The sequence below is a fragment of the Ruditapes philippinarum genome, unplaced genomic scaffold (genome assembly GCF_026571515.1).
Source record: "Ruditapes philippinarum isolate M1 unplaced genomic scaffold, ASM2657151v2 ctg1859_1_1_1_1, whole genome shotgun sequence".
NCBI lineage: Eukaryota > Metazoa > Mollusca > Bivalvia > Venerida > Veneridae > Ruditapes > Ruditapes philippinarum.
The window spans coordinates 85,015-105,755 of record NW_026860422.1 but is presented as its reverse complement, the minus strand read 5'-3'; the positions used below and the strand labels follow the sequence as shown (position 1 = coordinate 105,755).

At 33.4% G+C, this 20,741-nt stretch overlaps 2 protein-coding genes across 3 annotated transcripts in view; one reads left to right on the top strand and one right to left on the bottom strand.

The window, feature by feature from the left end:
- Positions 1-20,741, top strand: part of LOC132760013 (putative ferric-chelate reductase 1) — a 32,695-nt gene that overhangs the window by 10,146 nt on the left and 1,808 nt on the right. For both annotated transcript variants that reach the window (XM_060751899.1, XM_060751900.1), the window contains exons 2-13: positions 10,598-10,738; positions 12,854-13,005; positions 13,701-13,792; positions 14,892-14,985; positions 15,714-15,911; positions 16,277-16,372; positions 16,682-16,850; positions 17,485-17,601; positions 18,031-18,146; positions 18,497-18,583; positions 19,336-19,492; positions 19,989-20,141. In XM_060751899.1, coding sequence (XP_060607882.1) covers positions 10,598-10,738; positions 12,854-13,005; positions 13,701-13,792; positions 14,892-14,985; positions 15,714-15,911; positions 16,277-16,372; positions 16,682-16,850; positions 17,485-17,601; positions 18,031-18,146; positions 18,497-18,583; positions 19,336-19,492; positions 19,989-20,141 — 1,572 coding nt within the window. The remainder of the gene's footprint in view (positions 1-10,597; positions 10,739-12,853; positions 13,006-13,700; positions 13,793-14,891; positions 14,986-15,713; positions 15,912-16,276; positions 16,373-16,681; positions 16,851-17,484; positions 17,602-18,030; positions 18,147-18,496; positions 18,584-19,335; positions 19,493-19,988; positions 20,142-20,741) is intronic.
- LOC132760012 (uncharacterized) lies at positions 2,177-5,043 on the bottom strand. Its single transcript, XM_060751898.1, has 4 exons — positions 4,970-5,043; positions 4,294-4,698; positions 3,815-4,133; positions 2,177-3,677 (listed from the first exon to the last, which is right to left on the bottom strand). The coding sequence occupies exons 1-4, from the start codon at positions 4,982-4,984 to the stop codon at positions 2,641-2,643; spliced, it is 1,776 nt and encodes a 591-aa protein (XP_060607881.1). The 5' UTR covers positions 4,985-5,043; the 3' UTR covers positions 2,177-2,640.

The following is a 20,741-nucleotide window of genomic DNA, read 5'->3' as shown; positions in this document are numbered from 1 at the left end:
TTTTTTTAGTTTTTTTATTTTTGGCGGGGGTTTCCCCACAAAATTTTTTTCACAAACGAAAAGAATATTATCTATTCAAAGCAGCTTTACAATAGTTTGGCACCAACAGTTTTAGTGAAAATATCAAAGATTTATAAGTTTGTATTGAAATACAGCTTATATATCAAAATATCATGATGATTCTTTGGGATATACGGAGGAATACAGTCTGAATTAGAATGTACACTGAAATCATTTCTAACGCAAAACCTTTAAAAACCGTTTTTCACAGAAATGGCTTGAGAAAGCCCTCTATCATTTTCAGAATTCACCAGAACTTATTATTGATGCTTTGTGTGCATGATTAAAATCATCCAACCGTGACGACTAGTTCCACGCGTGGACTATGAATTCGATTATCTGCATTAGAAGGGAGGTATGAGCTAAAAAGGAGAGAAAAATGAAAAATGAGAGAAGAAAACAGAATCTCTAAAAAAGCGCCCAAAACGGCAACAATAATAAAGTTGCAACATCGGTGTACATGGTAATTGTAAGCTACCGTACCCGCCCCCCCCCCCCCCATTCTGGGGAACTGTTTCGCATTTGAACAAAACGCATCGGTGTAAGAGCTATTGCATTTTTAGATGATTTGGGTAGTGCTGCGCGGACACAAATCTGATTTAAAAAAACAGCCGTCTTTTATATAGTAAAGCAATGTCACGAGTGTGCTGATTTATTTTGGTTAGTTTTGATGCCATTAATGTCTTATATACAACATTTATGCTTAAATTTGATGTTTTATCGTTGCTCATTTGCTTATTAAAAGTTTATTTATCGTTTAATCAGGATATAGTGAATTAATTGTTCAATGCATTATAATAAACCATTATGCGCAATTCTGTCTATATATAAATAAGACACATGGTGTCGGATTCCTGGCACATTACGACATTGACTAAAGGGTACCCGTCCTGTCACAGTATAAAAGGAGTGCTACTTGTACGGAGGTAATGGAATTTTCGTGTCGTTAGGCTTTCCTTTAAATTTCAACAACTGCGCATTCGTCTAGGTAGTATTTATTTAATTCGGCAATACTGAATGTATATATTGCACATCTGACCATTCCTTTGCAGCCATTTTATGCGTGCGTAAATCCTCGCTTGTTATTGCTGTAAAAAACCAAAGTAGTAGTAGTAGTAGTAGTAGTAGTAGTAGTAGTATCTTTATTTACATCTCATCATTGCATATACATGATAAAAAACATACATAACATGCCATAAGTATTGGTTAAAATGGCGGCCATATTGGATTTAATTGAGCATGTCTGTAGGATAAGTTTCCCTTTGATCACATGCTGCCAATCAATGTTGACGTAAATACCACAGATATTAATAGCACATCCATGCTTTTAGGTGTGATGTCATTTATGATGTCATCAATCACTGTGTTGTAGCATTCTTTGTGTAAACAATGTAATGGGTAGGAAAGGTCAAGAATTGTCACCAGATAAGAAGAATATTATTGTTGATTTGCATTTAAAAGGATTTAGACCTAGTAAAATATGTGAGACATTGGATATACCTTATAGTACGGTATTTAATATTTTGAAAAAATTTAAATCATCTGGTTCTGTGGAAAATGAATCAAGAAGTGGCAGACCTGCATTACTGACTTGGAGGGGTTATCGCGTTTTAGAAAGACTTGTGAAAAAGAACAGGAGAAACTCATTATGTGAAATCACATGCAAATTTAGTGAAAATGCTGTGAATCAAGTATCCAAGAGGACAGTCCAGCGTCATTTACATAAACACAACTTTAAAAGGACGGTTTTAAGGAAGAGAGTGGTGGTAACAGTTAAAAATAGGAAAAAGAGGTTGCCATGGTGTTTACAGAAGAGGTGGTGGACTGTTGAGAGACAGTGGAAGAATGTTATATTCTCTGATGAGAGCCAGGTTGTTGTAGGTGGTGATAATAGAGCGTATGTCTGGAGAAAACAGAGTGAAGGATACAGACCGGACCTCATTCCATCAACTAAAAATAGAAAGTTCTCTGTTATGATATGGGGTGTATATGTTGGGAGGGTATTGGAACTGTTACACGTGTTGAAGGTAATATTGATTCACAGAAATACATCAGCATACTTGATGCTAACTTGTGGCCAGTTTTAGTCAGACATTTCCCAGGAGATAATTATTTAGCCTCGAGTGCCCATGTTCCGGTGATATAAGGACAGGATTGAGAATAAAACCAACTTTAAGAATGAAAAAAACTGTTGTAACATTTGCAAAATAAAAACAAATAACTTACCTTCAAAATGCCTTGGTTTTTATTAAAATAGCATAAGTAGTTCATGATTTTTTTTCAAAAGTTTAACCACCTTCAAAAAATTCTTCTGTAAAAACATGGTGCCCTGATTCCGGTGACGTCATACACATGCTAATCAAGGGGAGTAACTTCGAATATAACAACAATTAGGCCACTTACATTTTTATATTGGGTTCTACAGGTACATATGTTTTATACATAGTAATTCTAATTCAAAACATAAATTTTTCATAGTTTTAATCAGTTATCATTGCACATATTCTCAAGGAAGTAAATTTCCAATTTAGTTAATTTACATCTTGTTATATCAAGTCACAAATATGCAAGGATGCAAATTCACTCTTCCTCTTTGCAACATGGGCAAACAAAGTGATCTCCACGCCTTAAGACTCTTTCAGAAGTACAATAAATCAAATGCACCCAGTGGCCACAAGACTCACACTGCCCCCATGCTGTAAACTTTACAAAATTGCGGTTCAACAGTTCAACTGGGGTAAATTTTTTGCATTTACAACAAAGTTCGGACTCATCAATTTCAATTTCACTGTCAGTATCTGACACATTTTCAACAAGATTTATACATGATGGCCCAGGTTGTGGTGATGGTGGGGTCTTCTTTTGCTGTTTACTCTGCTTAACCTTAGATTTTGACTGGTTAGATTTTCCTTGTTTTTGAACATGCTCAGTCATTTGTTTCAGTACAGACTCATTGATTTCCTTACCTGCAACAATTTTACTCATGGTATTTCTTGGTTTTGTTTTGTTTTCATTTTTTACCCTTTTAAGACTAGCCTCTTTCTGTTGCAAGAAATTTACAATGTCCCGAGACATTTCATTTAATTCTGACTGGACCCCACCTATCACTGTTGCCTGGCTATCACCACTGACATCAGTGTCAGAAGAACATGATCTGAACACCTCTGCAGGTAGAAGTTTCTCCTGTGCGATGGCCAAGGGATCAAATGGGTAAATGCCTGCACGGCGGAATGCAGCCTGGACATTATTTGGGGTAAGGGCAGCTAGATAGGATGAACAAGATACTTGGCAAATATTGTATCTGGTAATTACTGATGAAACTTCCCTAATCAGCTTGTGACATTTTATATCATATATTTTCTGAAAGGGGCCAAAACATCCTACATCCATGGGCTGAAGAATGTGGCTACAATGGGGTGGCAATATGAAGATAACAATTCCTAATTTATGTGCCCATTCAGAGAGACCTACAGACACATGAGACTTATGCCCATCTAGGATCACAAGGATTTTCTTATCATTGCGTCCAGGAACAAATTTAAGAAAGTGATGTTCTAAATAATATCTAAAAATGCTGCCATTAGACCAGCCGGTTTCACTAACTGTTCCATCAGCACCTGAAATGTAAAAATAGTTTGATTTAACTATGCCAATATAATATTTTTACTGTGAAAAAAATCTACCAAATATGCTAAAAAATATCAGTATTAAGATATTTGTTAAATAATTAACTTTTTTTAATTAAATAATTAACCTGGCGATGCTCCAATCATAAGCTCAGACCTCATGCGCTGTCCGGGAAAAACAAGATAAGGGGGGATAGCTTGTCCAGCTGCACTTCCAGCACCAATCAAAGTTACAATCTGTCCCTTGCCAGAGGTAACAGCAGAGGGGATGTAACTAGAACTTGACACTACATGAGGAGGCTTATGCTCAACTTTGACTGCCTTTTCATCAATGTTGAAAATCAAATGGGGTTCAATGTTGTGGTTTTCAATTGTTTCTTTTAAGTTGATGAAGTATTTCATCACTGTATCACGTGATGCCATTTTTGCTCGGGCGTGTTCTTGACCCTATAATGGAGAATAATAATATGATTAAGAATATCAATTGATTGAATACAAGTTATGAAATAATACATTAAAAAGCATATTATGATATAGGTCTACTGTACTTGAATATATTTAATTATTAGATGTGAATTATTTCAATATAAAACAAAAAAATACCTACTTTTGGTTTAACAACCTTTAACTCTGGCCACCTCTTTAAAAACCCTCTCATCCATTTCATTGTGAGTGGTCTATCCTGAGTTCGACGACCTAACTGGACAGCATAATCAGTGGCAATGTCAACACACTCTTGTCTTGTGTACCCGTGGCCATATCCTGCCATAGTTTTGAAATGGCTGACAAGATTAGCCTCTTCATACTCGTCAAACAAGGGTTGTCCACCAGCAGACAGAGTATCAATATGAACTAACCCTAAAGTTCTGTCCCTAAGGGTACTCTCTGGGACACCATAGAGTTTTGAGGCTTTTCTAACTGATGTGCCATGCTCCTTTATATGCATATAGGCATTTGTCAATGCTGTAGGGGAGTAAAGCCTGTTTTTACGGCGAATTTTCTTTGGATTTTGCTGAAAAGCAATTTTGAGATAAAACAAATGATAAAAAATCACATAAGAAATAGGTCTGAAAACCACTCATGAAAAATGTGCTTAGCCCTAACTTACCGAAAATTGCACGATGGGAAAATGTCAATGGAGGTTTGTTTACAAACATAAATCAGCTGTCAAATTTTCAAATGATGTTTTTGAAGCAAAAATAGGCAGTTTTTGAAAGCAATGAATTGGAAATAGTAAAAAATACAAATTTACATCAAGATGAAATGTTATGACCCTTCTTTACCTGCTTTGTTCGCATTTTGAGCTGATTTTCTATTTGCTGTTTGCGTTCTGCAATACACAAAATTTTATCGAGCACTTGACGTATGACGTCATAGATTTCGCGCGAGACAGGAAGTAAACAAAAATCACCGGAACCAGGACTCCCACGGAATAAGGGCACCCGAGGCTATTTCAGCAGGACAATGCTCCGGTTCATACTTCACGGGCAACCAGTGATTTCATAGCTCAAAGTCATATAAAAACTATGTCATGGCCTGCCCAGTCACCAGATTTGAATATCATTGAAAATATTTAGTTGTTTATAAAAAGAAAATTGACAAATAGACTTACATCGATTACTTCTGAGGGTGATCTTTTCAATCATATTGAAGACATTTCACCTGAGCACATTCAGAGTTTGTATAAGAGCATTCCAAGAAGAATTTTACAAGTTATTAGATTAAAAGGACATGTAACAAAGTATTAAGGTAAGGATTGTCAAAAAATTATGGAGAAAGTTGATTTAGTTGTTGCTGTTTTTCAATTTTTAAAATCAACATTTACGGTGAAAATCCAATATGGCCGCCATTTTGACCAATACTTATGGCATGTTACTGTATATATTTTAAACAAAATAAATAGATGCAATGCCATTTCATATGGAATTATAAGAAATGGTCATGAGAAATTACATCAAATTTAACAGTTTATCTAAACTAAGCATGGAGTTAAGTTTAAAAAGACATAAAACAGGTATTCTAGTAAAACATATATCACAATGAAAATAAAATATAAAAAGCACGAATAACAACATGGGAGCACATCTATTTTCGAAATTTCTGACATATAATAAAAAATAAGGTAATAAAAGGATGTGCTTAAACATCCACATCTTTTTCAATATTTTATTTACAAAGTTTAAAACGACGTCTGTACTGATCTTTGCATTTTTCCTTTACATGCATGTTGTATTTTTTTTATAGTTTTTACTTTTTATTAACTGAATTCGGTGATTGTAGGCAACATGTATCTATTTATGTACATTAAATATTTTGATCAATGACATACCCACCCCCTTTAAAAAACAAATAGGCTTTGCGTAAGTATGGAAGGGATTATCCGCCAGTTCACCTATTATGCTTTATGACATTCCAATTTCCGATAGTGAATTTGATGTTAGATTTTGGTTATTTTCAAGACTTAGTGTATTTTGTATCTTTATAATTATAAAGGTATTTTGAAATATATCTTTGTTATACGTTAACTTTATTTTTATACAAGTTTTTCTTGTTTCATTCTAAAAATTGGTATGATTTCCCTTAAAATATATTTGATACATTTTAATTCAAAATCACACATTAAAATCAAGATTAGGTATTCAGTGTATGGACGCTACCGAATTATTCATTTGTAATAAAATGTTCAACATTTAATCAAAACAATCGAAATATCATTCGCAGTATAAAATGCTATTTAACATTGACTCATTAAAACAAAATCGTTTTCATAACAATGTTGACGTTATCAAATCGAAGCACAGAAGGCGCTGAATTTGTTTGGGTCTCAGAATGTCAGAAAGGTGAAGGTTGTGAGATTATAAACCAAATAGTTTGTATAGTGTCAACAATGCTGTTTCCAGTTTTATAGCTATAGTAAATTGGCTTTAAGACTAATTGCAACACTGATATTCAATTCAATGTTTATTTGGCTGAAACAATTATAATAATAAAATATATATAGAAAAAAAAGAAGAAAAAAACACGATTGGGGTTTGAACTCCAGACCTCTCGCTTCCAAAGCGGTAAACCCCTCGACCACGGGGAGTTATATGATATCAGCCACAAAGAATACCATATTATTCTAAATTAAGAGTTTGTAACCCTTATTAATTTTGTTCACGGTAAATATGTTGTTTAACGCTGAAGTAAATAATCATGGAGCTGAATATAAGCATGTATATCTATAAGAAAAACACAATATTAGAAATCTTCGACCAATTGGGAACTATTTTTTTAGTTACAAAAATTAATGCGCCTGTCATTTGACAATCTTTACGCAGTGATATCCCCTTAATTTTTCGGCGTTAATGTACATATGAAGGGAAGTAACCGCTTCGAGGAGTTTGGACTACTTTCGGAAATTGCAAATAAGAACATCAGGGTCTGAAATTTCGCTACCATTATTTGTTTGGTCTGACGACCCAAACAAATAAAAAAAGGAAGCGGGGAACCAATTTTTTTACGACAGAGGTCGCTGTTTAAAACTAACTGATCCCTTTCGGTGTGGACGTAAAAATCACCTCATGGAAAAGGTCCGATCATACATCGTGATACCCTGCCTTGAAAAAGCTGTTACTAGCTCTATATACAACAACAACGAACATGTTCTCTCTCGCATAATGCGCAACATATCATTTTTATTCTTTTTAAATCAACTCATTTTTGAAGATCTTTCAGAAAAGGTATGCATGTGGCATACTGTATGCGGCTGATTGTGAGATATTTTGCCTCAAACTTGGTCTTTTAACTATACGGGAAATATTTGGTAGTCATTAACCTCAACATGATCGGATAAGTTTTCGTAGTATCATAATTGTAAACACCGGTCAAGGAGCGGTTATTATTTTTTACATTTTTACCAGTTATTCTTTGTCTTCAAAATAATAAGAATGTCTTCATATTAATTACAATGTATTCATATTAATTAGAGTGGCGGATAATACCTTCCATACGTAAGAAGTATGTTCATACATTTATCAAAAAGTATAGTTAATAAATTGTGTAATAGTTATTCTTTGTCAATTCTATTTTTCTGTGTGAGTAACCCATATTAGGTGAACGTGCAAAATGACTGCATCATGTACTGTTATATCATCAGAAATACCTGAAGCATATATTTTCAAATGATTGACTTCTAGATTATTTTAATGTGCGACAGTATAATCGCAATAAGTAATTAAAATTGAAGAATGTTGTTAATGTAAGTGAATTTAAGATGTGCCGTCAATTTCTTAATTTTTACATAATTATAATGAAAACAATTTATTAAATAAATATACAAATTAATATATAAATTGATAAACAATGGATAAAAATGCACAGTTCAAACTCAATATTCTGGCATTGACATTATGGAAAAACTATAATGAAATCATACTTTGACAATAATGAACCTAAGTTGATATATTTGTTTGCATCAAATTATCCAAATATGATGTTAGAAATGTAGTCAAAACTACATTTGTACTTGAGTTAACCAAATGTTGTACTAGAACTTGGTTACATGTGTATAGAGCAAGTTTTGTTTAGAAATTTTCAATATTTCTCATTTCATGATGTACAACGTGTTCTTTTTTCGACCAAAGGTCGTCTAAAATCAGTTTGACTTCCTGTGAAATTTACAGAGAAGAACAGAAGATAAGAAGAATTCCCATTGGTCATTTTAAAATACAAACTGAAATCTGAGCCGTTCATTAGCCGTTCTAAAATGAATTTGATTTTTCTTGCCATTTTAATATAAATTTTAAAATGACATTATGCTCATTTTGTCGCTGTCATGTTCAGCTGAATTAGTAATATATTTCAAAAGATTGACAGTTATAATGAATGATACTGATACAATATAAAAAAACAACCTTTATTATAAAAAGATTGACTCCCTTTTTACGAAATGAACATAACCCATTCATTCTGAACGATTTTGATTTTTACCGTTCACACATTATTTTATTTGTACTTTAATGGGCATAATGTCACTTTAAGGAGAGTTCAAAAATGAAATGTAAAATTTGGTCTTTAACTTTCTTTTCAAATTGCTCTGATAATTATTTATGTATAAAACAAAATATTTTACACCGCGTTTGTTATCATTACATTTTTAGAGAACAAGAACTTACTTTATTTAAGAATTTACACAGTTATAAATTAAGTATAAACCTATATTGTTTATATTGTTCATGATCCTATAAGTTTATTCATGCATATGAAAATATCGAAAAGCACATAAAAATCCGATCTTATCAAGTAACCTCAGTTATGATGTTCAATTAGTGTCCAATATATTACATGATCATTGATGTGTTCAACTGATATAATGTTTTTTAATTTTCATATATATCTTTGCAAAATTTTATGAATCACGTTTTTACAAAAATAGATACCGACCGACTTCGTAGATCTTAGTGTTAAAAAAGAATTGAGTTCACGAAACAGGACAGGTGTATATAATAAAATACATTGATAGTTAAAACGAACTGTTACGGAATAATTGAGTATACAATGACCTGTTCTATTTGTATGTTTGGTTTCAGACCCTCAAACTTTCACATGTGGTGGAGGGGTTATGACCCGATTTTAAAAATGTCTTTCTCTTGTTTGTTCATAATCATGGAACCAAGGCCAGTTAACAAAGTTTCTACAGTGTAATAGCCTTTTTCACCATAGCTGTTTGCATTAAGTTTAAGATAAAACATTTGTTGTTGTTTTTTTATTTTCTCCATTATCTTTTAATTTTCTAATTGCAGTCTTTCATATGGGATTACTTTTTCAGAATACTGTTAATATTGCATATGATTACAAAAGTTATAAAGTTATTCGCGGAGTGACGACACGCTAATTGTATTAACCTTCGCCCCGCGCCCCCGCAAATAAGAGTGTTAAAATGGTTTAATAAATAACACGTCGCCCCGCGGGGTCGAGGAGCGAGATTTTAGAAATAAAACTGCGGTGGCGCAGAGCGAAAATACGCGCATCAGCGGGGCGCGGGCGAAGTTTAATAGCCCCACGCCCACGCTAATTAGCGTGTTTTCGCTCCGCGCCCCCACTACTTAAATTTGTTAATTTTCGCTCCGCGACCCCGCGGGGCGAAGTATTATATGTTTTCCTTCCACCCGAGTCCCGTTAATAAGCATCGCGCGCCTATCATTGTTAACCTGATATGAGGATGCTCTTCGACCGTTAACATGCTAATGACAGGGAAAATAACTGGGGTTATCCTTACTGGGCGCCCCCTCCAAAAAAAAAAAAAAACACTGAAAATTGCAATTGCGGTTGACTTTTCCCTAGTGTCATCACCCATTTTTTTATCAGTTCCTTATCAGGAAATTACTGATTTGGCTGAGTTGTGTATGGGGCTGCAGTCAGTGAACGTCGTCTTACTTTTATAAGTTTTTTTCTCTCGTTCGCATCTTTTTTTGTGTGGAATAAGTTCATGAAAGATACCACCCTTTTATGCTTTCATTTGTGACATTGAATTCACAAAATTTATATTTTCATTGCTATGCCGGTGCTAGCTTACTTAATGCGTTACTTAGATATACCTTGGATCCTTACATTATTTTCCAGTTAATTAAACAAGCGTAATTGAAAGTAATGAATAAGTTATTTTCACGTTTTGGCTGAACTATTTAATGCTCTCATTTCGAGGTATTTTTTATGAAAGCCTAATATGCTGCCAGTTGCCATATGCGATTGCACAATAGCGATTTATTGGTGAAATATACTCTGCTTTGTTTTTTTCTGGCATTGGAGTTTGTTATCTTTGCTGATGTTTGATGTTGCTCTTTTTCAAGGATGTCTTATTTCTCTCTTACAGCAAAACTTACATCATAATTTCCACTATATATTCTAATTAAATGCCTTCTCTATTTCAGTGCAATGCTATCCGAACGGACCTCCTTGGGCAACATGTTTGATGATGTTCCCTAAGCATGGTGCCCAACGTCAACTTCAACCGTGTCCTTTCCAGATCACAGCTAATACATCCTCGTATTCACCCTCAGATCAAGTGCAACGTAAGATTATTGAAATTATTTAATACAAACTCATTTGTAGGCTTTTGTCCTATTCGTTAGCTTTACAGATGCACTGAGCAATTTAATGTTGTGGAAACTGAGTCACGTGAACATATATGGTTTAAGCTGCATGCCTCCAGATGAGCCAATTTATGTCAAGAAAATTAAACTTTGGAAAAATGCACTAAGATTTTAAGAAAAGCAAACATATTAAAGATTCAAGTGATACTTTATATCTTATGTGCAATTAATAACTGATTTTGCAGTATTTATCAGCATATTTCTACTGCGTTACTCACGCAGTAGAGACTATTTTTGCATATTTGAACCTCCTTTTGGTAATTAACGTGGATTTTAAGTATCGATTGCAATGTGTTAATAACGGTTTTTGTTCATTTCACAATATTTTAGTTTTAAATACATTTTCAAAATGTTCATGAAAATTAAGATGAGTCTGGAGGCGTGGTGCTTTAATCTGAACTTTCATTTTTCTATTAAGTTTATTACACTGTGCATTAATAGGTTTGTATGGGGGTCGTTCTTTCTTTCTTTTTTCGGGGGTAGGGAGGGGATAAATATAATATTTTTACATTCAATTAAATCACTGCTTAGCTATAACACCATGTAAAATAGGGCAAAATATTCCATTGCTTCCTGAAAAATTTGTCTTAAAAAAAAGAAATCGGGGCACACTAAATCAAATAATAATATCCCAAACAGAACACACATTGAACTGTAAAAACACGTGTGGAGGCAATACCACCTCTTGAACGTCATTCGATTTGGAAATAACGCCGTACATAAATGTTTCTTCTTTACTCATTTAAGTTATCGGTTTAACTTATATTCAGTAAAGCTATAAACTAAACCTATTGTATGCGGCAAACATTGCCAGAAATGACTCCTTGCCAAAGGCAAACGACATAAAATTCTCCTTCTTCCAGGAATAGGAACTTATTTTTGCATTGACATTTATTTATATTTTGTTTTACTTATATATGTGGTTTCTAGGAAACCTTAACCTTAAAAAGAGGGTATTAAACAAAATTGTAAAGCATTAGTATTTGTACTCAAAATGAAACTGTAAGATTTAAAAGTCCAAAATTCGATATAATTTTAATTTCTCAAAACCATTTTTTTTACTAGTATTTGAACACAAATTGTCATAACTGAAATAAATTGGTAGTTTCAGAACAAGCAGTTATGACAATAGTATGTGGTTTATTATGTAAATATTACACAAGAAAAAACATTATTTCATTACAACGTACTCACTTAAGGAAAAATGGTTTGAGTAAAGATGCACATACTATTTTAAATTTTACTTTGTCTCTTATAATCTAGTTAACATTTTAACAATTACGTATATGTATATACACAAATTGATAAGAACGCAATTATTTTTTTTTGCTGTAACAATTCTAGCGGTTCATTGTCATATACCATTTCTCGAATATTTCTATTGGTTTCCCATTCCGAAAAACAACATTTTTTATGGGGCGTTCAGTTAAAACAAGATAATGCACATAATTTCCAAATCAGGGCGTAAAAATTACTTTTAAAGCATGGCAGTATATTGAATTGAATTCATAATGGTTTCATTTTTATTCTTCCTCTGTTTTGCAATTCTAGATTTTGAGAGCCGTAGATACACGTTTATGTGAGAAATTTATGAGAATTGCTAGGCGGAGCAGGTCGGTCATTTAGAGTATATATGATATTTTAAGATAATAAACGTATTTCTTATAAAGATTTCTTTTCGAAGTAAAGTAATATAACAGAATGTTGCTTTAATTTCAATCTATTTAGAGACAATAACAAATAAGTTACCATTAAATTTGCGTCTTACACGTGACTTTGGGTTTTACACGTGAAATTTCTTCGTCAAAAAGGTGTCAGTTGTAGCCAAGGTGATACTACCAAATTTCAACATTTTTTTTTAAATCTAAACTTTTTTCAAACCTGTTTGTAACGTTTATGTTAAACGAATAGTTCATGGAAAAAGTTATTTTTAAGGTTCATTAAATGACCGACAAGTACACTCCACATGTTATGTAAAGTATCTTCTATGAATGTATGATGTTATTTCTGGATTCAGTCTTCTCTCCTTTTCAGTATATGTTTCTGCAAAGTCTGCCGGACAAACATTCAAAGGGATCCAGATTCGAGCACGTCCAAAGTATGGCGACACCGAGCAATCAGTTGGTGAATTCATAGAATGGCCAACAAATAAAATCAAATCCTTTGATTGCTTAGGAGGGAGAAATGTAAGTTTCTAAATCAAATAACATAATAAAGGGCAAAATGAGAAAATTAAAAATGTTTGGATAGAATAGAGAAAAAAAGAATCCCTAAAGAAAGCCCAACACGGCATAATTGAAAATGTTGCAGACTCGATTTGATTGAGCCTGTTCATGGACGGTACTGTTGTGCAATCTACCGTTCACGCCCACTAGCACCGGCTTAAGCATAATTCAACATTTATCATGAAATGTTACAATTTTGAATTTTGAATCATCCGCAGATGTGTTCATATGGCGGTTACCATGGACCATTCAATGTGATACGTAAATGCCATTCCATGAAAAGCGGCATATGTTCCCCAAATAAAAGAAATGCATGTGCCCTTAACGAGAAAACAATGGGCGTGATATTTGATAAGCCTGTTCATAGACATCAATATTAAATTCAATGCAACATCTACACCCTCTAGCACCGGCTGAGTACATGAAAAATTTCTCTTAAAAAATTGTAAATATGAATATTGCATGTTTCTTAGCACTCAGTGTGCGCAATAATATAAACTAAACAAACAAGAGAGGCTTTTCTATCTTTCTTATCATTTAACATTTTCAACGGTTATATATATAATTTACTACTTAGAAATGTTTGTTTTCTTTTTAATTTAAATGTGCATTGACGTCCAATATATCATATAAATTTTTAAATAATATCATTACAGAATATGATTGGACACAAGAATACACTTCCGGTTACGTCACTGGAGCTGAAATGGGCGGCGCCAAATATATCAGTTGGAAATATTGAGATTGAGTAAGCATCTGTTTTTTTTTCTGGAATTGCTTATAGGTTCGTATAGAAATTCGTAAAAACAAAGATTTCAAAGATACGTTGGATTTCGAAAAATAACACATGCATTTACTCAAATGTTAGTACGTTGATTGTTATTTGAGCTGTGTCATGACAAAACCAACATAATGTGTTTGCGACCAGCATGGATCCAGACCAGCCTGCGCATCCGCGCAGTCTGATCAGGATCCATGCTGTTCGCTGTCAGTTTTTCTACTTGTTATACGGTTCGTAAGCGAACAGCATGGGTCCTGATCAGACTGCGCGGATGCGCAGGCTGGTCTGGATCCATGCTGGTCGCAAACCCATTATGTTGGTTTTGTCATGACGCGGCTCATTTCTTTGTTGTTTTTTTGTCTGGGTTTGGTGCTGTTAACGATATAGTAGATTTTCAGCATTGATGTACCAGACATAATCGACAGTGTAACTGTACAAAATTTGTTGTTTTTACTGGTTGCCAACATATATGACCTATGTCGCAAAATTGTTATATAACAAATATTTGCTTATACAAGACCATAAAGGACATGTCAAAGGTGACAGAAGTACAACGAAATTTTAATACCGAAAATAAAATTTTATGATCCATGAAAATCAACGGTGTAAAGATGCAATATTATATTTTTTTTCTAATGTTTTTTTCTTTCTACTCAATCCTTACTGATGTTAAAAACAGATAAAGAGATGAAAGTGTCATATTTTCTTTGTTGAACTATTTTATGACGGAAAGTATAAAACTGTCTCATTTTTGTAGCACAATGTCACAAGTTATGTTAAGATTAATCACTGGTATATGAAAATCATCTAACTCTATCTATGTTTGCATCCAGGAATATAGCACAGTTCCGGCTAAACTTTGTAGAAAGTACACTTGAACAGTTACACTGTATTTATGTTGTCAGTGCTTTCTTTTTGTCATCTCTCAAGTAGCTTTTTGAAAGATTTCAAAGGCTGCATATAATATATTTGTCAAGTATTTTTTTAAGATACGGAACATACACATCACTACTTTTTTCTGATGAGCCATTCAGGACCATCATGACACTCTTATTTTATTTTTTAGGATGACAATTCTCAAGGATTTAACAACATTCTGGATAAAGGAGACTGTTGAACTGCGAACCAGTGTGCCAATAATACCACCGTCAATTAACAAGGTGATTGAGTAGTCTACATGTGTGTTTGTAGTTACTTGAAAATGCAATAAAAACAATGTTATAAGTATTTATTTTATTTTTGGACACTTTTTAATATTCAAATTCAAAATATTTATTAGTATTTTTTGTTTGTTTTGTTTTGGGTTTTACGTCACATCGACACAGTTTAGGTCATATCGCGACGTTCCAGCTTTACTGGTGGAGGAAGACCTCAGGTGCCCTTCCGTGCATTATTTCAGGCACGAACGGGCACCTGAGTAGAACCACCGACGTTCATTAAGCTAGCTGGATAGCTTCCTCACATGAAAGAATCCAAAGTCCCTGTCGGGATTCGAACCCACAGCGGTGAGGGGCAAGTGGTTTGAAGTCAACGACGTTAACCACTCGGCCACGGACGCCCCATATTTATTAGTAACAGTTAACTAGTAACAGTTAACTAGTAACAGTTAACTAGTAACAGTTGAATACTGCATAATAAGATTACATCATACTACGTTTTATTTACTCGTGATTTTTCAGTTATCTTGCGAATCTTTTCATTGCTTTGAAATGATGAGATTTGTTAATGTTTTGTTTTCTCTTTATTACATTAACATTGAACAATTTTGTTAAAATGCATGTAATATGTGTTACAAATAATCAAAATTTAATTTTATGATATGAGATGCACGTAAATCTACTTTATGTAGCTTAACAAATTGTAAATTGTACAAATGTTACTTTAACAGCTGTCACCAACATTTGAGATAATTGACTGGTCGGCGTGCGGGGACAGTAAAGGATGTTTCTTGTATCCACGAACGTGCTCGGGTCATGACTGTTATGCCGCAGTTACATTTAAGACAACAAATGACTCGGTGGAGTTTGAAATGTTTGGTTCCCAGAGAGGCTACGTATCTGTCGGATTTTCTGAAGATGTTCATATGGTAAGAAAGAAAATTCAGTATCGGTTTGTGTTGTTCTTCATACGACTTTTTTAAAAATTGTGTCGGCAATTCCAATAAATCCAAAGGTTTTTCGAACAATATCTAGGAACGCTAATGTGTTGGTGAATTTGAGTGAATCACATTGTCAGCTTTAACCAAAACTAGTTCAAACTTATTTAATCATACCAATGTCTATTGTTTGAGAACGAAAATAATTTAGGCAATTAAGTGTTAAAAAGGGAATTAATTCCTTTCACTTTTTTAGTTCTGTCAAAATATTGAAGGTAATATTTTGCTGTATTCCGTTTTTAATTAGAATTTAATGGCACAAATTAATTAATTCCATTTATTTATTCATTTTTCAGGGTGACGATGAAGCAATTTTATGTTCAACAGATGAGACCAAGCATCAGATTCAACGTGGACTGAACCACGAGTTGTTTTATGAACGTCAACTAAGTGTAACTTACTTATATTAAAATTTAATAACACATTCAAAATAGAAGCATAAATTCACAATTCACTTTATGTTTTATGAACAATAAGTCAGGTTTCCGAATAGTAAAATTTTGCTCAGTGTACAATAGCAATTATCAAAATAAAAAATCAACAGAAAGTCATTTAAATGTGTTTCAATTTCTGAAACATTTTACAGAAATCAATAAGCACTTATTTCTTGAATTTGCGAAAATAAAAATATCGCCACAATTCTCCGATCTACAGTATATTCGTATTTTTTAAGAATAACGGATATTCTTTGGATTTTTCAGCGTGACCTTTATGATATACAAGGGACATACAAAGATGGTAGACTATACTGTAGATTTAAACGTCCATTGTCTATGTTTGTCTACATCGGAGAGGGCCATACATCAACGCGATATTTTGACTTTTTGAAGAATTATTATCTTATGCTTGCATGGGGCCAGATTTATGACGGTATTCCCATTTCTTCATCAATAACTGTAAACATTCTTGTTCTGTATTCATGATTAAAGTGTTGTTTCCCTTTAACAAAGCTTGTTAGAAGATGGAGCACAATTAGTTAAGCATGCCCTGCAATATAGAATCACCTTTTCTTTCTAAACAGTAATAGTTATCAAAAATATTTTTAATTTTTATATCTTATATCTTTTACTATGTTTTATGTGAACTGACTGTTACAAAGGAAACAAACTGGCTATAAAAACTAGCATGTACAAACTTACTTCCCGTTCGTTTACAAGTTTGAAGCAAATCCGTTCTACGCATGCATACTATTGTACGGACCAAGAAAATACGATTATATCATTCTATATTTGCCATTTTGCGGTCAATAATTTTCTTTGAGCAATACAACGAGTTCACAGTGGTTTCTTTGCCCGAAAGAAATGAAAACAAGTTGAATTTACTAAGCATGCAATAAATCATACAAAAATCAGAAGTACCATATATTTGTACTCTATGTGCAATAAAACATACATAATGAATTGTATATACTTGCAAAAATGATGCTGTTATTCTGTTTACCCACTGTAAAATTAAATAATGTTACTAGAACAATATAAATAATAATATATTTCTCATTTTGAAGATACTGCTATCGCTAAGAAACACACAGAGCTACCTGTTATAACGGCTACAAAAGTCAGTCTCCAAACTTACAACATTGTACGAGGATCATCATTACCTATAAAGAAACAAATTCACGGTATGTATACATCAATTTGTACATTTATTTCGTCGTTATTCATGTTATCTTATAAATTATAAACATTCTTGGTGATAATTTATTTGCTTTCACAAGTTAACTGTGTACCAAACCCAAACAATATCTTAAATGTTCTACATACACATAGCTGTTCTATGGCTGACAATCAGTGTTTGTCGTTCTCAATTTTGACGATTTAAAAATTATTGTAGTTGATTTTAATTGCACATTTCGTATCGTTCGAAAAATCTTTTTTCATATTCCATAAGGCTAGCACTTTGGTGTTTGTGGAGTAAGAAGTGACATAAGCAAAGTGATGTAATAATTCAACGACAAGTCCTTACCTTAATTTTTAACACTTTTGCTATAATTGGTTATTAGTTTGCTTTGATGCTTCTAATATATATCTGCTATCTATATATTTTATAGGTGCTTTAATGTTAATAGCATGGATGTTGTTAGTGTGTTTAGCGGCAGTCATTGCAACACATTTCAAAAACGGCTTTCATAATAAATCCATTTGGGGAAGCAAATTATGGTTTCAGGTAAATTAGTTTAGAAATGTATATTTTGAATTCAATGTGCTCAAAACTATTTTTTTCTTTCTAAGCATTCCTGTCATTGTTATAAGCTGACTCTATAGGTCCGTTGATAATTTATATTTAGCACTTATTTTTATCAATTTTATTATTTTACTCTGACGTTCTTTCGTGGGTATACATACTCGTATGTTTACTTTCTTTTGAATTGAATCTCCATCTCTTTTTGTTTATCATACAAGTTTGTCATTAGTTATATCGCAGTTCGATATTTCAAAACAAGCTTCCATTCAGTGTACATATGTAAAATATTTGCTGCGATGATCGGATCATCTAACATCGAATTGCTATTTCAGATTCATAGATCATTGGCGGTAGTCACGTGGTTGTTAACAGCAGCAAGCTTCATCCTAATCTTCGTGGAGGTCGGTCAGATGACAGAGGTAAAAGAAGATACATTTTATAAATATGCATTTTCCATTTTACTGATAGCAAAGGAATAATGAATAATTTTTTCAAATGTGATCAAATACGGAAGAATTTTAGTACAAAAAAGTACAAAAATAGGGTATTGTTTGCTCTATTTTGTTGGCGTGCAATATATAGGCACAGTAAGTATATATTATATGTATATGTGTATATTATTGGGAGGTATATACTTAACAAATAAAACATGGCCTTGAGAGAAAAATGCAAGTTTACGGACTGGTTGGTCAGACTGAGGAAGGTATATGGCCCGAAGCGCAGCTGAGGGACATATACCTTCCGAGGTCTGACCAACAAGTCCGTAAACTTGCATTTTGCCCGAAAGGCCATGTTTTATTTGTTATATTATACCGAATCTAAATCATTTCACCCCTTTTGTTGCTGACATTGTTACTATAATTTACTTTCAAATAATAATTTATTTGTTCAGTGTGTGAAATATTTCAAACCCTAGTCGGAATTATTATTATATTTTTAAAGCGATACAGAAAAAAATCATGCTCTTCTTTTGTTATTCAATTTTTTAAAATCAAATTAAACAGGCAGAAAACGAACTTTAAGATTTAATATGACGTCAACCAGTCCATATTAGAATTATGGACCGCCCCCGGTCTGTATGCGGTTTATGGACCGGGTGACGTCATATTAAATATAGAAGGGCGTATGCAAATGAGGTATAATATTTGCTAATAAATATGTGTTTTTTCAGTTTGCTGTTATACACAGCTACCTAGGTATTACAGTGATGTCTGCATCAACTCTACAAGTCATTGTTGGTATACTTCGACCAAAACCTACCTCTAAATTCAGAAATAGTTTCAACTGGGGTCACTGGTTTTTAGGAAAAAGCACGATAATAGTAGCAGGTAAGATAAACAGGTAGACAGTTGTAACTATCTTTATTTGAAAACAAAGTATGATATCATATATACCCAATTTTGTAATACAGAACGATTTTATCTTTTCTCTGTTATATTCAAACATCATGAAAATAGCTGATAATTAGTAACTGTTCTATTGGTTGGTTTCAACCTGGGCCGATTTAAGAAAGGATTTTATCGCTATCATTGACGTTGTCAACAATAAATCAACTACATCCTCGATGTAAGGTACGTCCTTGGTATGCCTACAGGAGAAAATGGTTCATCCTCTGAAAAGCAACACCCTTTTGGAGGCAATTTTCCGCAAATATGTGTGTTGCTGCTAAAAGAGGTATCCCTCTTGAGATTTTAAGTATTGCGATTAATTTTAATTTTGGTAGATACGATTCTGTTGTAAAAAGGTCATTGATGTTTAGAGATTACACTACACTGTGTGTCTTAGACCTCCTCTCTCTACATCGTCTGTTATTTATTATTTCAGTCGTGACATTTTTCTTTGCCTTTAACATTGATATGATACCCAGTCCACAGAAACGGTTCGCAAATATTGTCCTCGGAGTTTTCGTTGGTTTGCAAGTATCTTGGGAGATATGGTTTGGAATGCAGCAGAAATGTCATCGAAAAAGATCTTCAGGTATTCTTGCTATTGACTTTGCACTGATTTTTGTCGTGTTGTTTTTCCATTAATAATTGCTAACTAGACCTATCACTGAAGGTGATTAATACCCCCACCAGCAACTTTTTGAAAAATAAGTAGTCTGAAGAAAAATTTCAACACAAACTATCAACTGTGTACAAAGAAATATTTCAATTAACTGTAATCCCAACTGGGGTCTCCAAATAAGCTTGCTATTCACAAAGTTTGATAACAATATCTCATTCCTAACTCTAGTTATTGTCCGGAAACCATTTTTCTATTTTTAGTAACGGTGACCTTGACCTTGACCCCAGGGGGTCCAAAAACAATACCAACCCAGGTCTTCATATAAGCTTGCTATACACCAAGTTTGATAACAATATCTCATTCTTAACTCTAGTTATTGTCCGGAAACCATTTTTCTATTTTTAGTAACGGTGACCTTGACCTTGACCCCAGGGGTCCAAATACAATACCAACCTAGGTCTTCATATAAGCTTGCTATACACCAAGTTTGATTACAATATCTCATTCCTAACTCAAGTTATTGTCCGGAAACCATTTTTCTATTTTTAGTAACCATGACCTTGACCTTGA

Bases quoted from the DNA above. Each gene is read 5' to 3' on its own strand.
- LOC132760012 (XM_060751898.1), bottom strand. The intron at 4,134-4,293 runs GTAGGTATTTTT...TCTCCATTATAG, and splicing joins TAAAGGTTGTTAAACCAAAA to GGTCAAGAACACGCCCGAGC. The intron at 3,678-3,814 runs GTTAATTATTTA...TTTACATTTCAG, and splicing joins TATGATTGGAGCATCGCCAG to GTGCTGATGGAACAGTTAGT.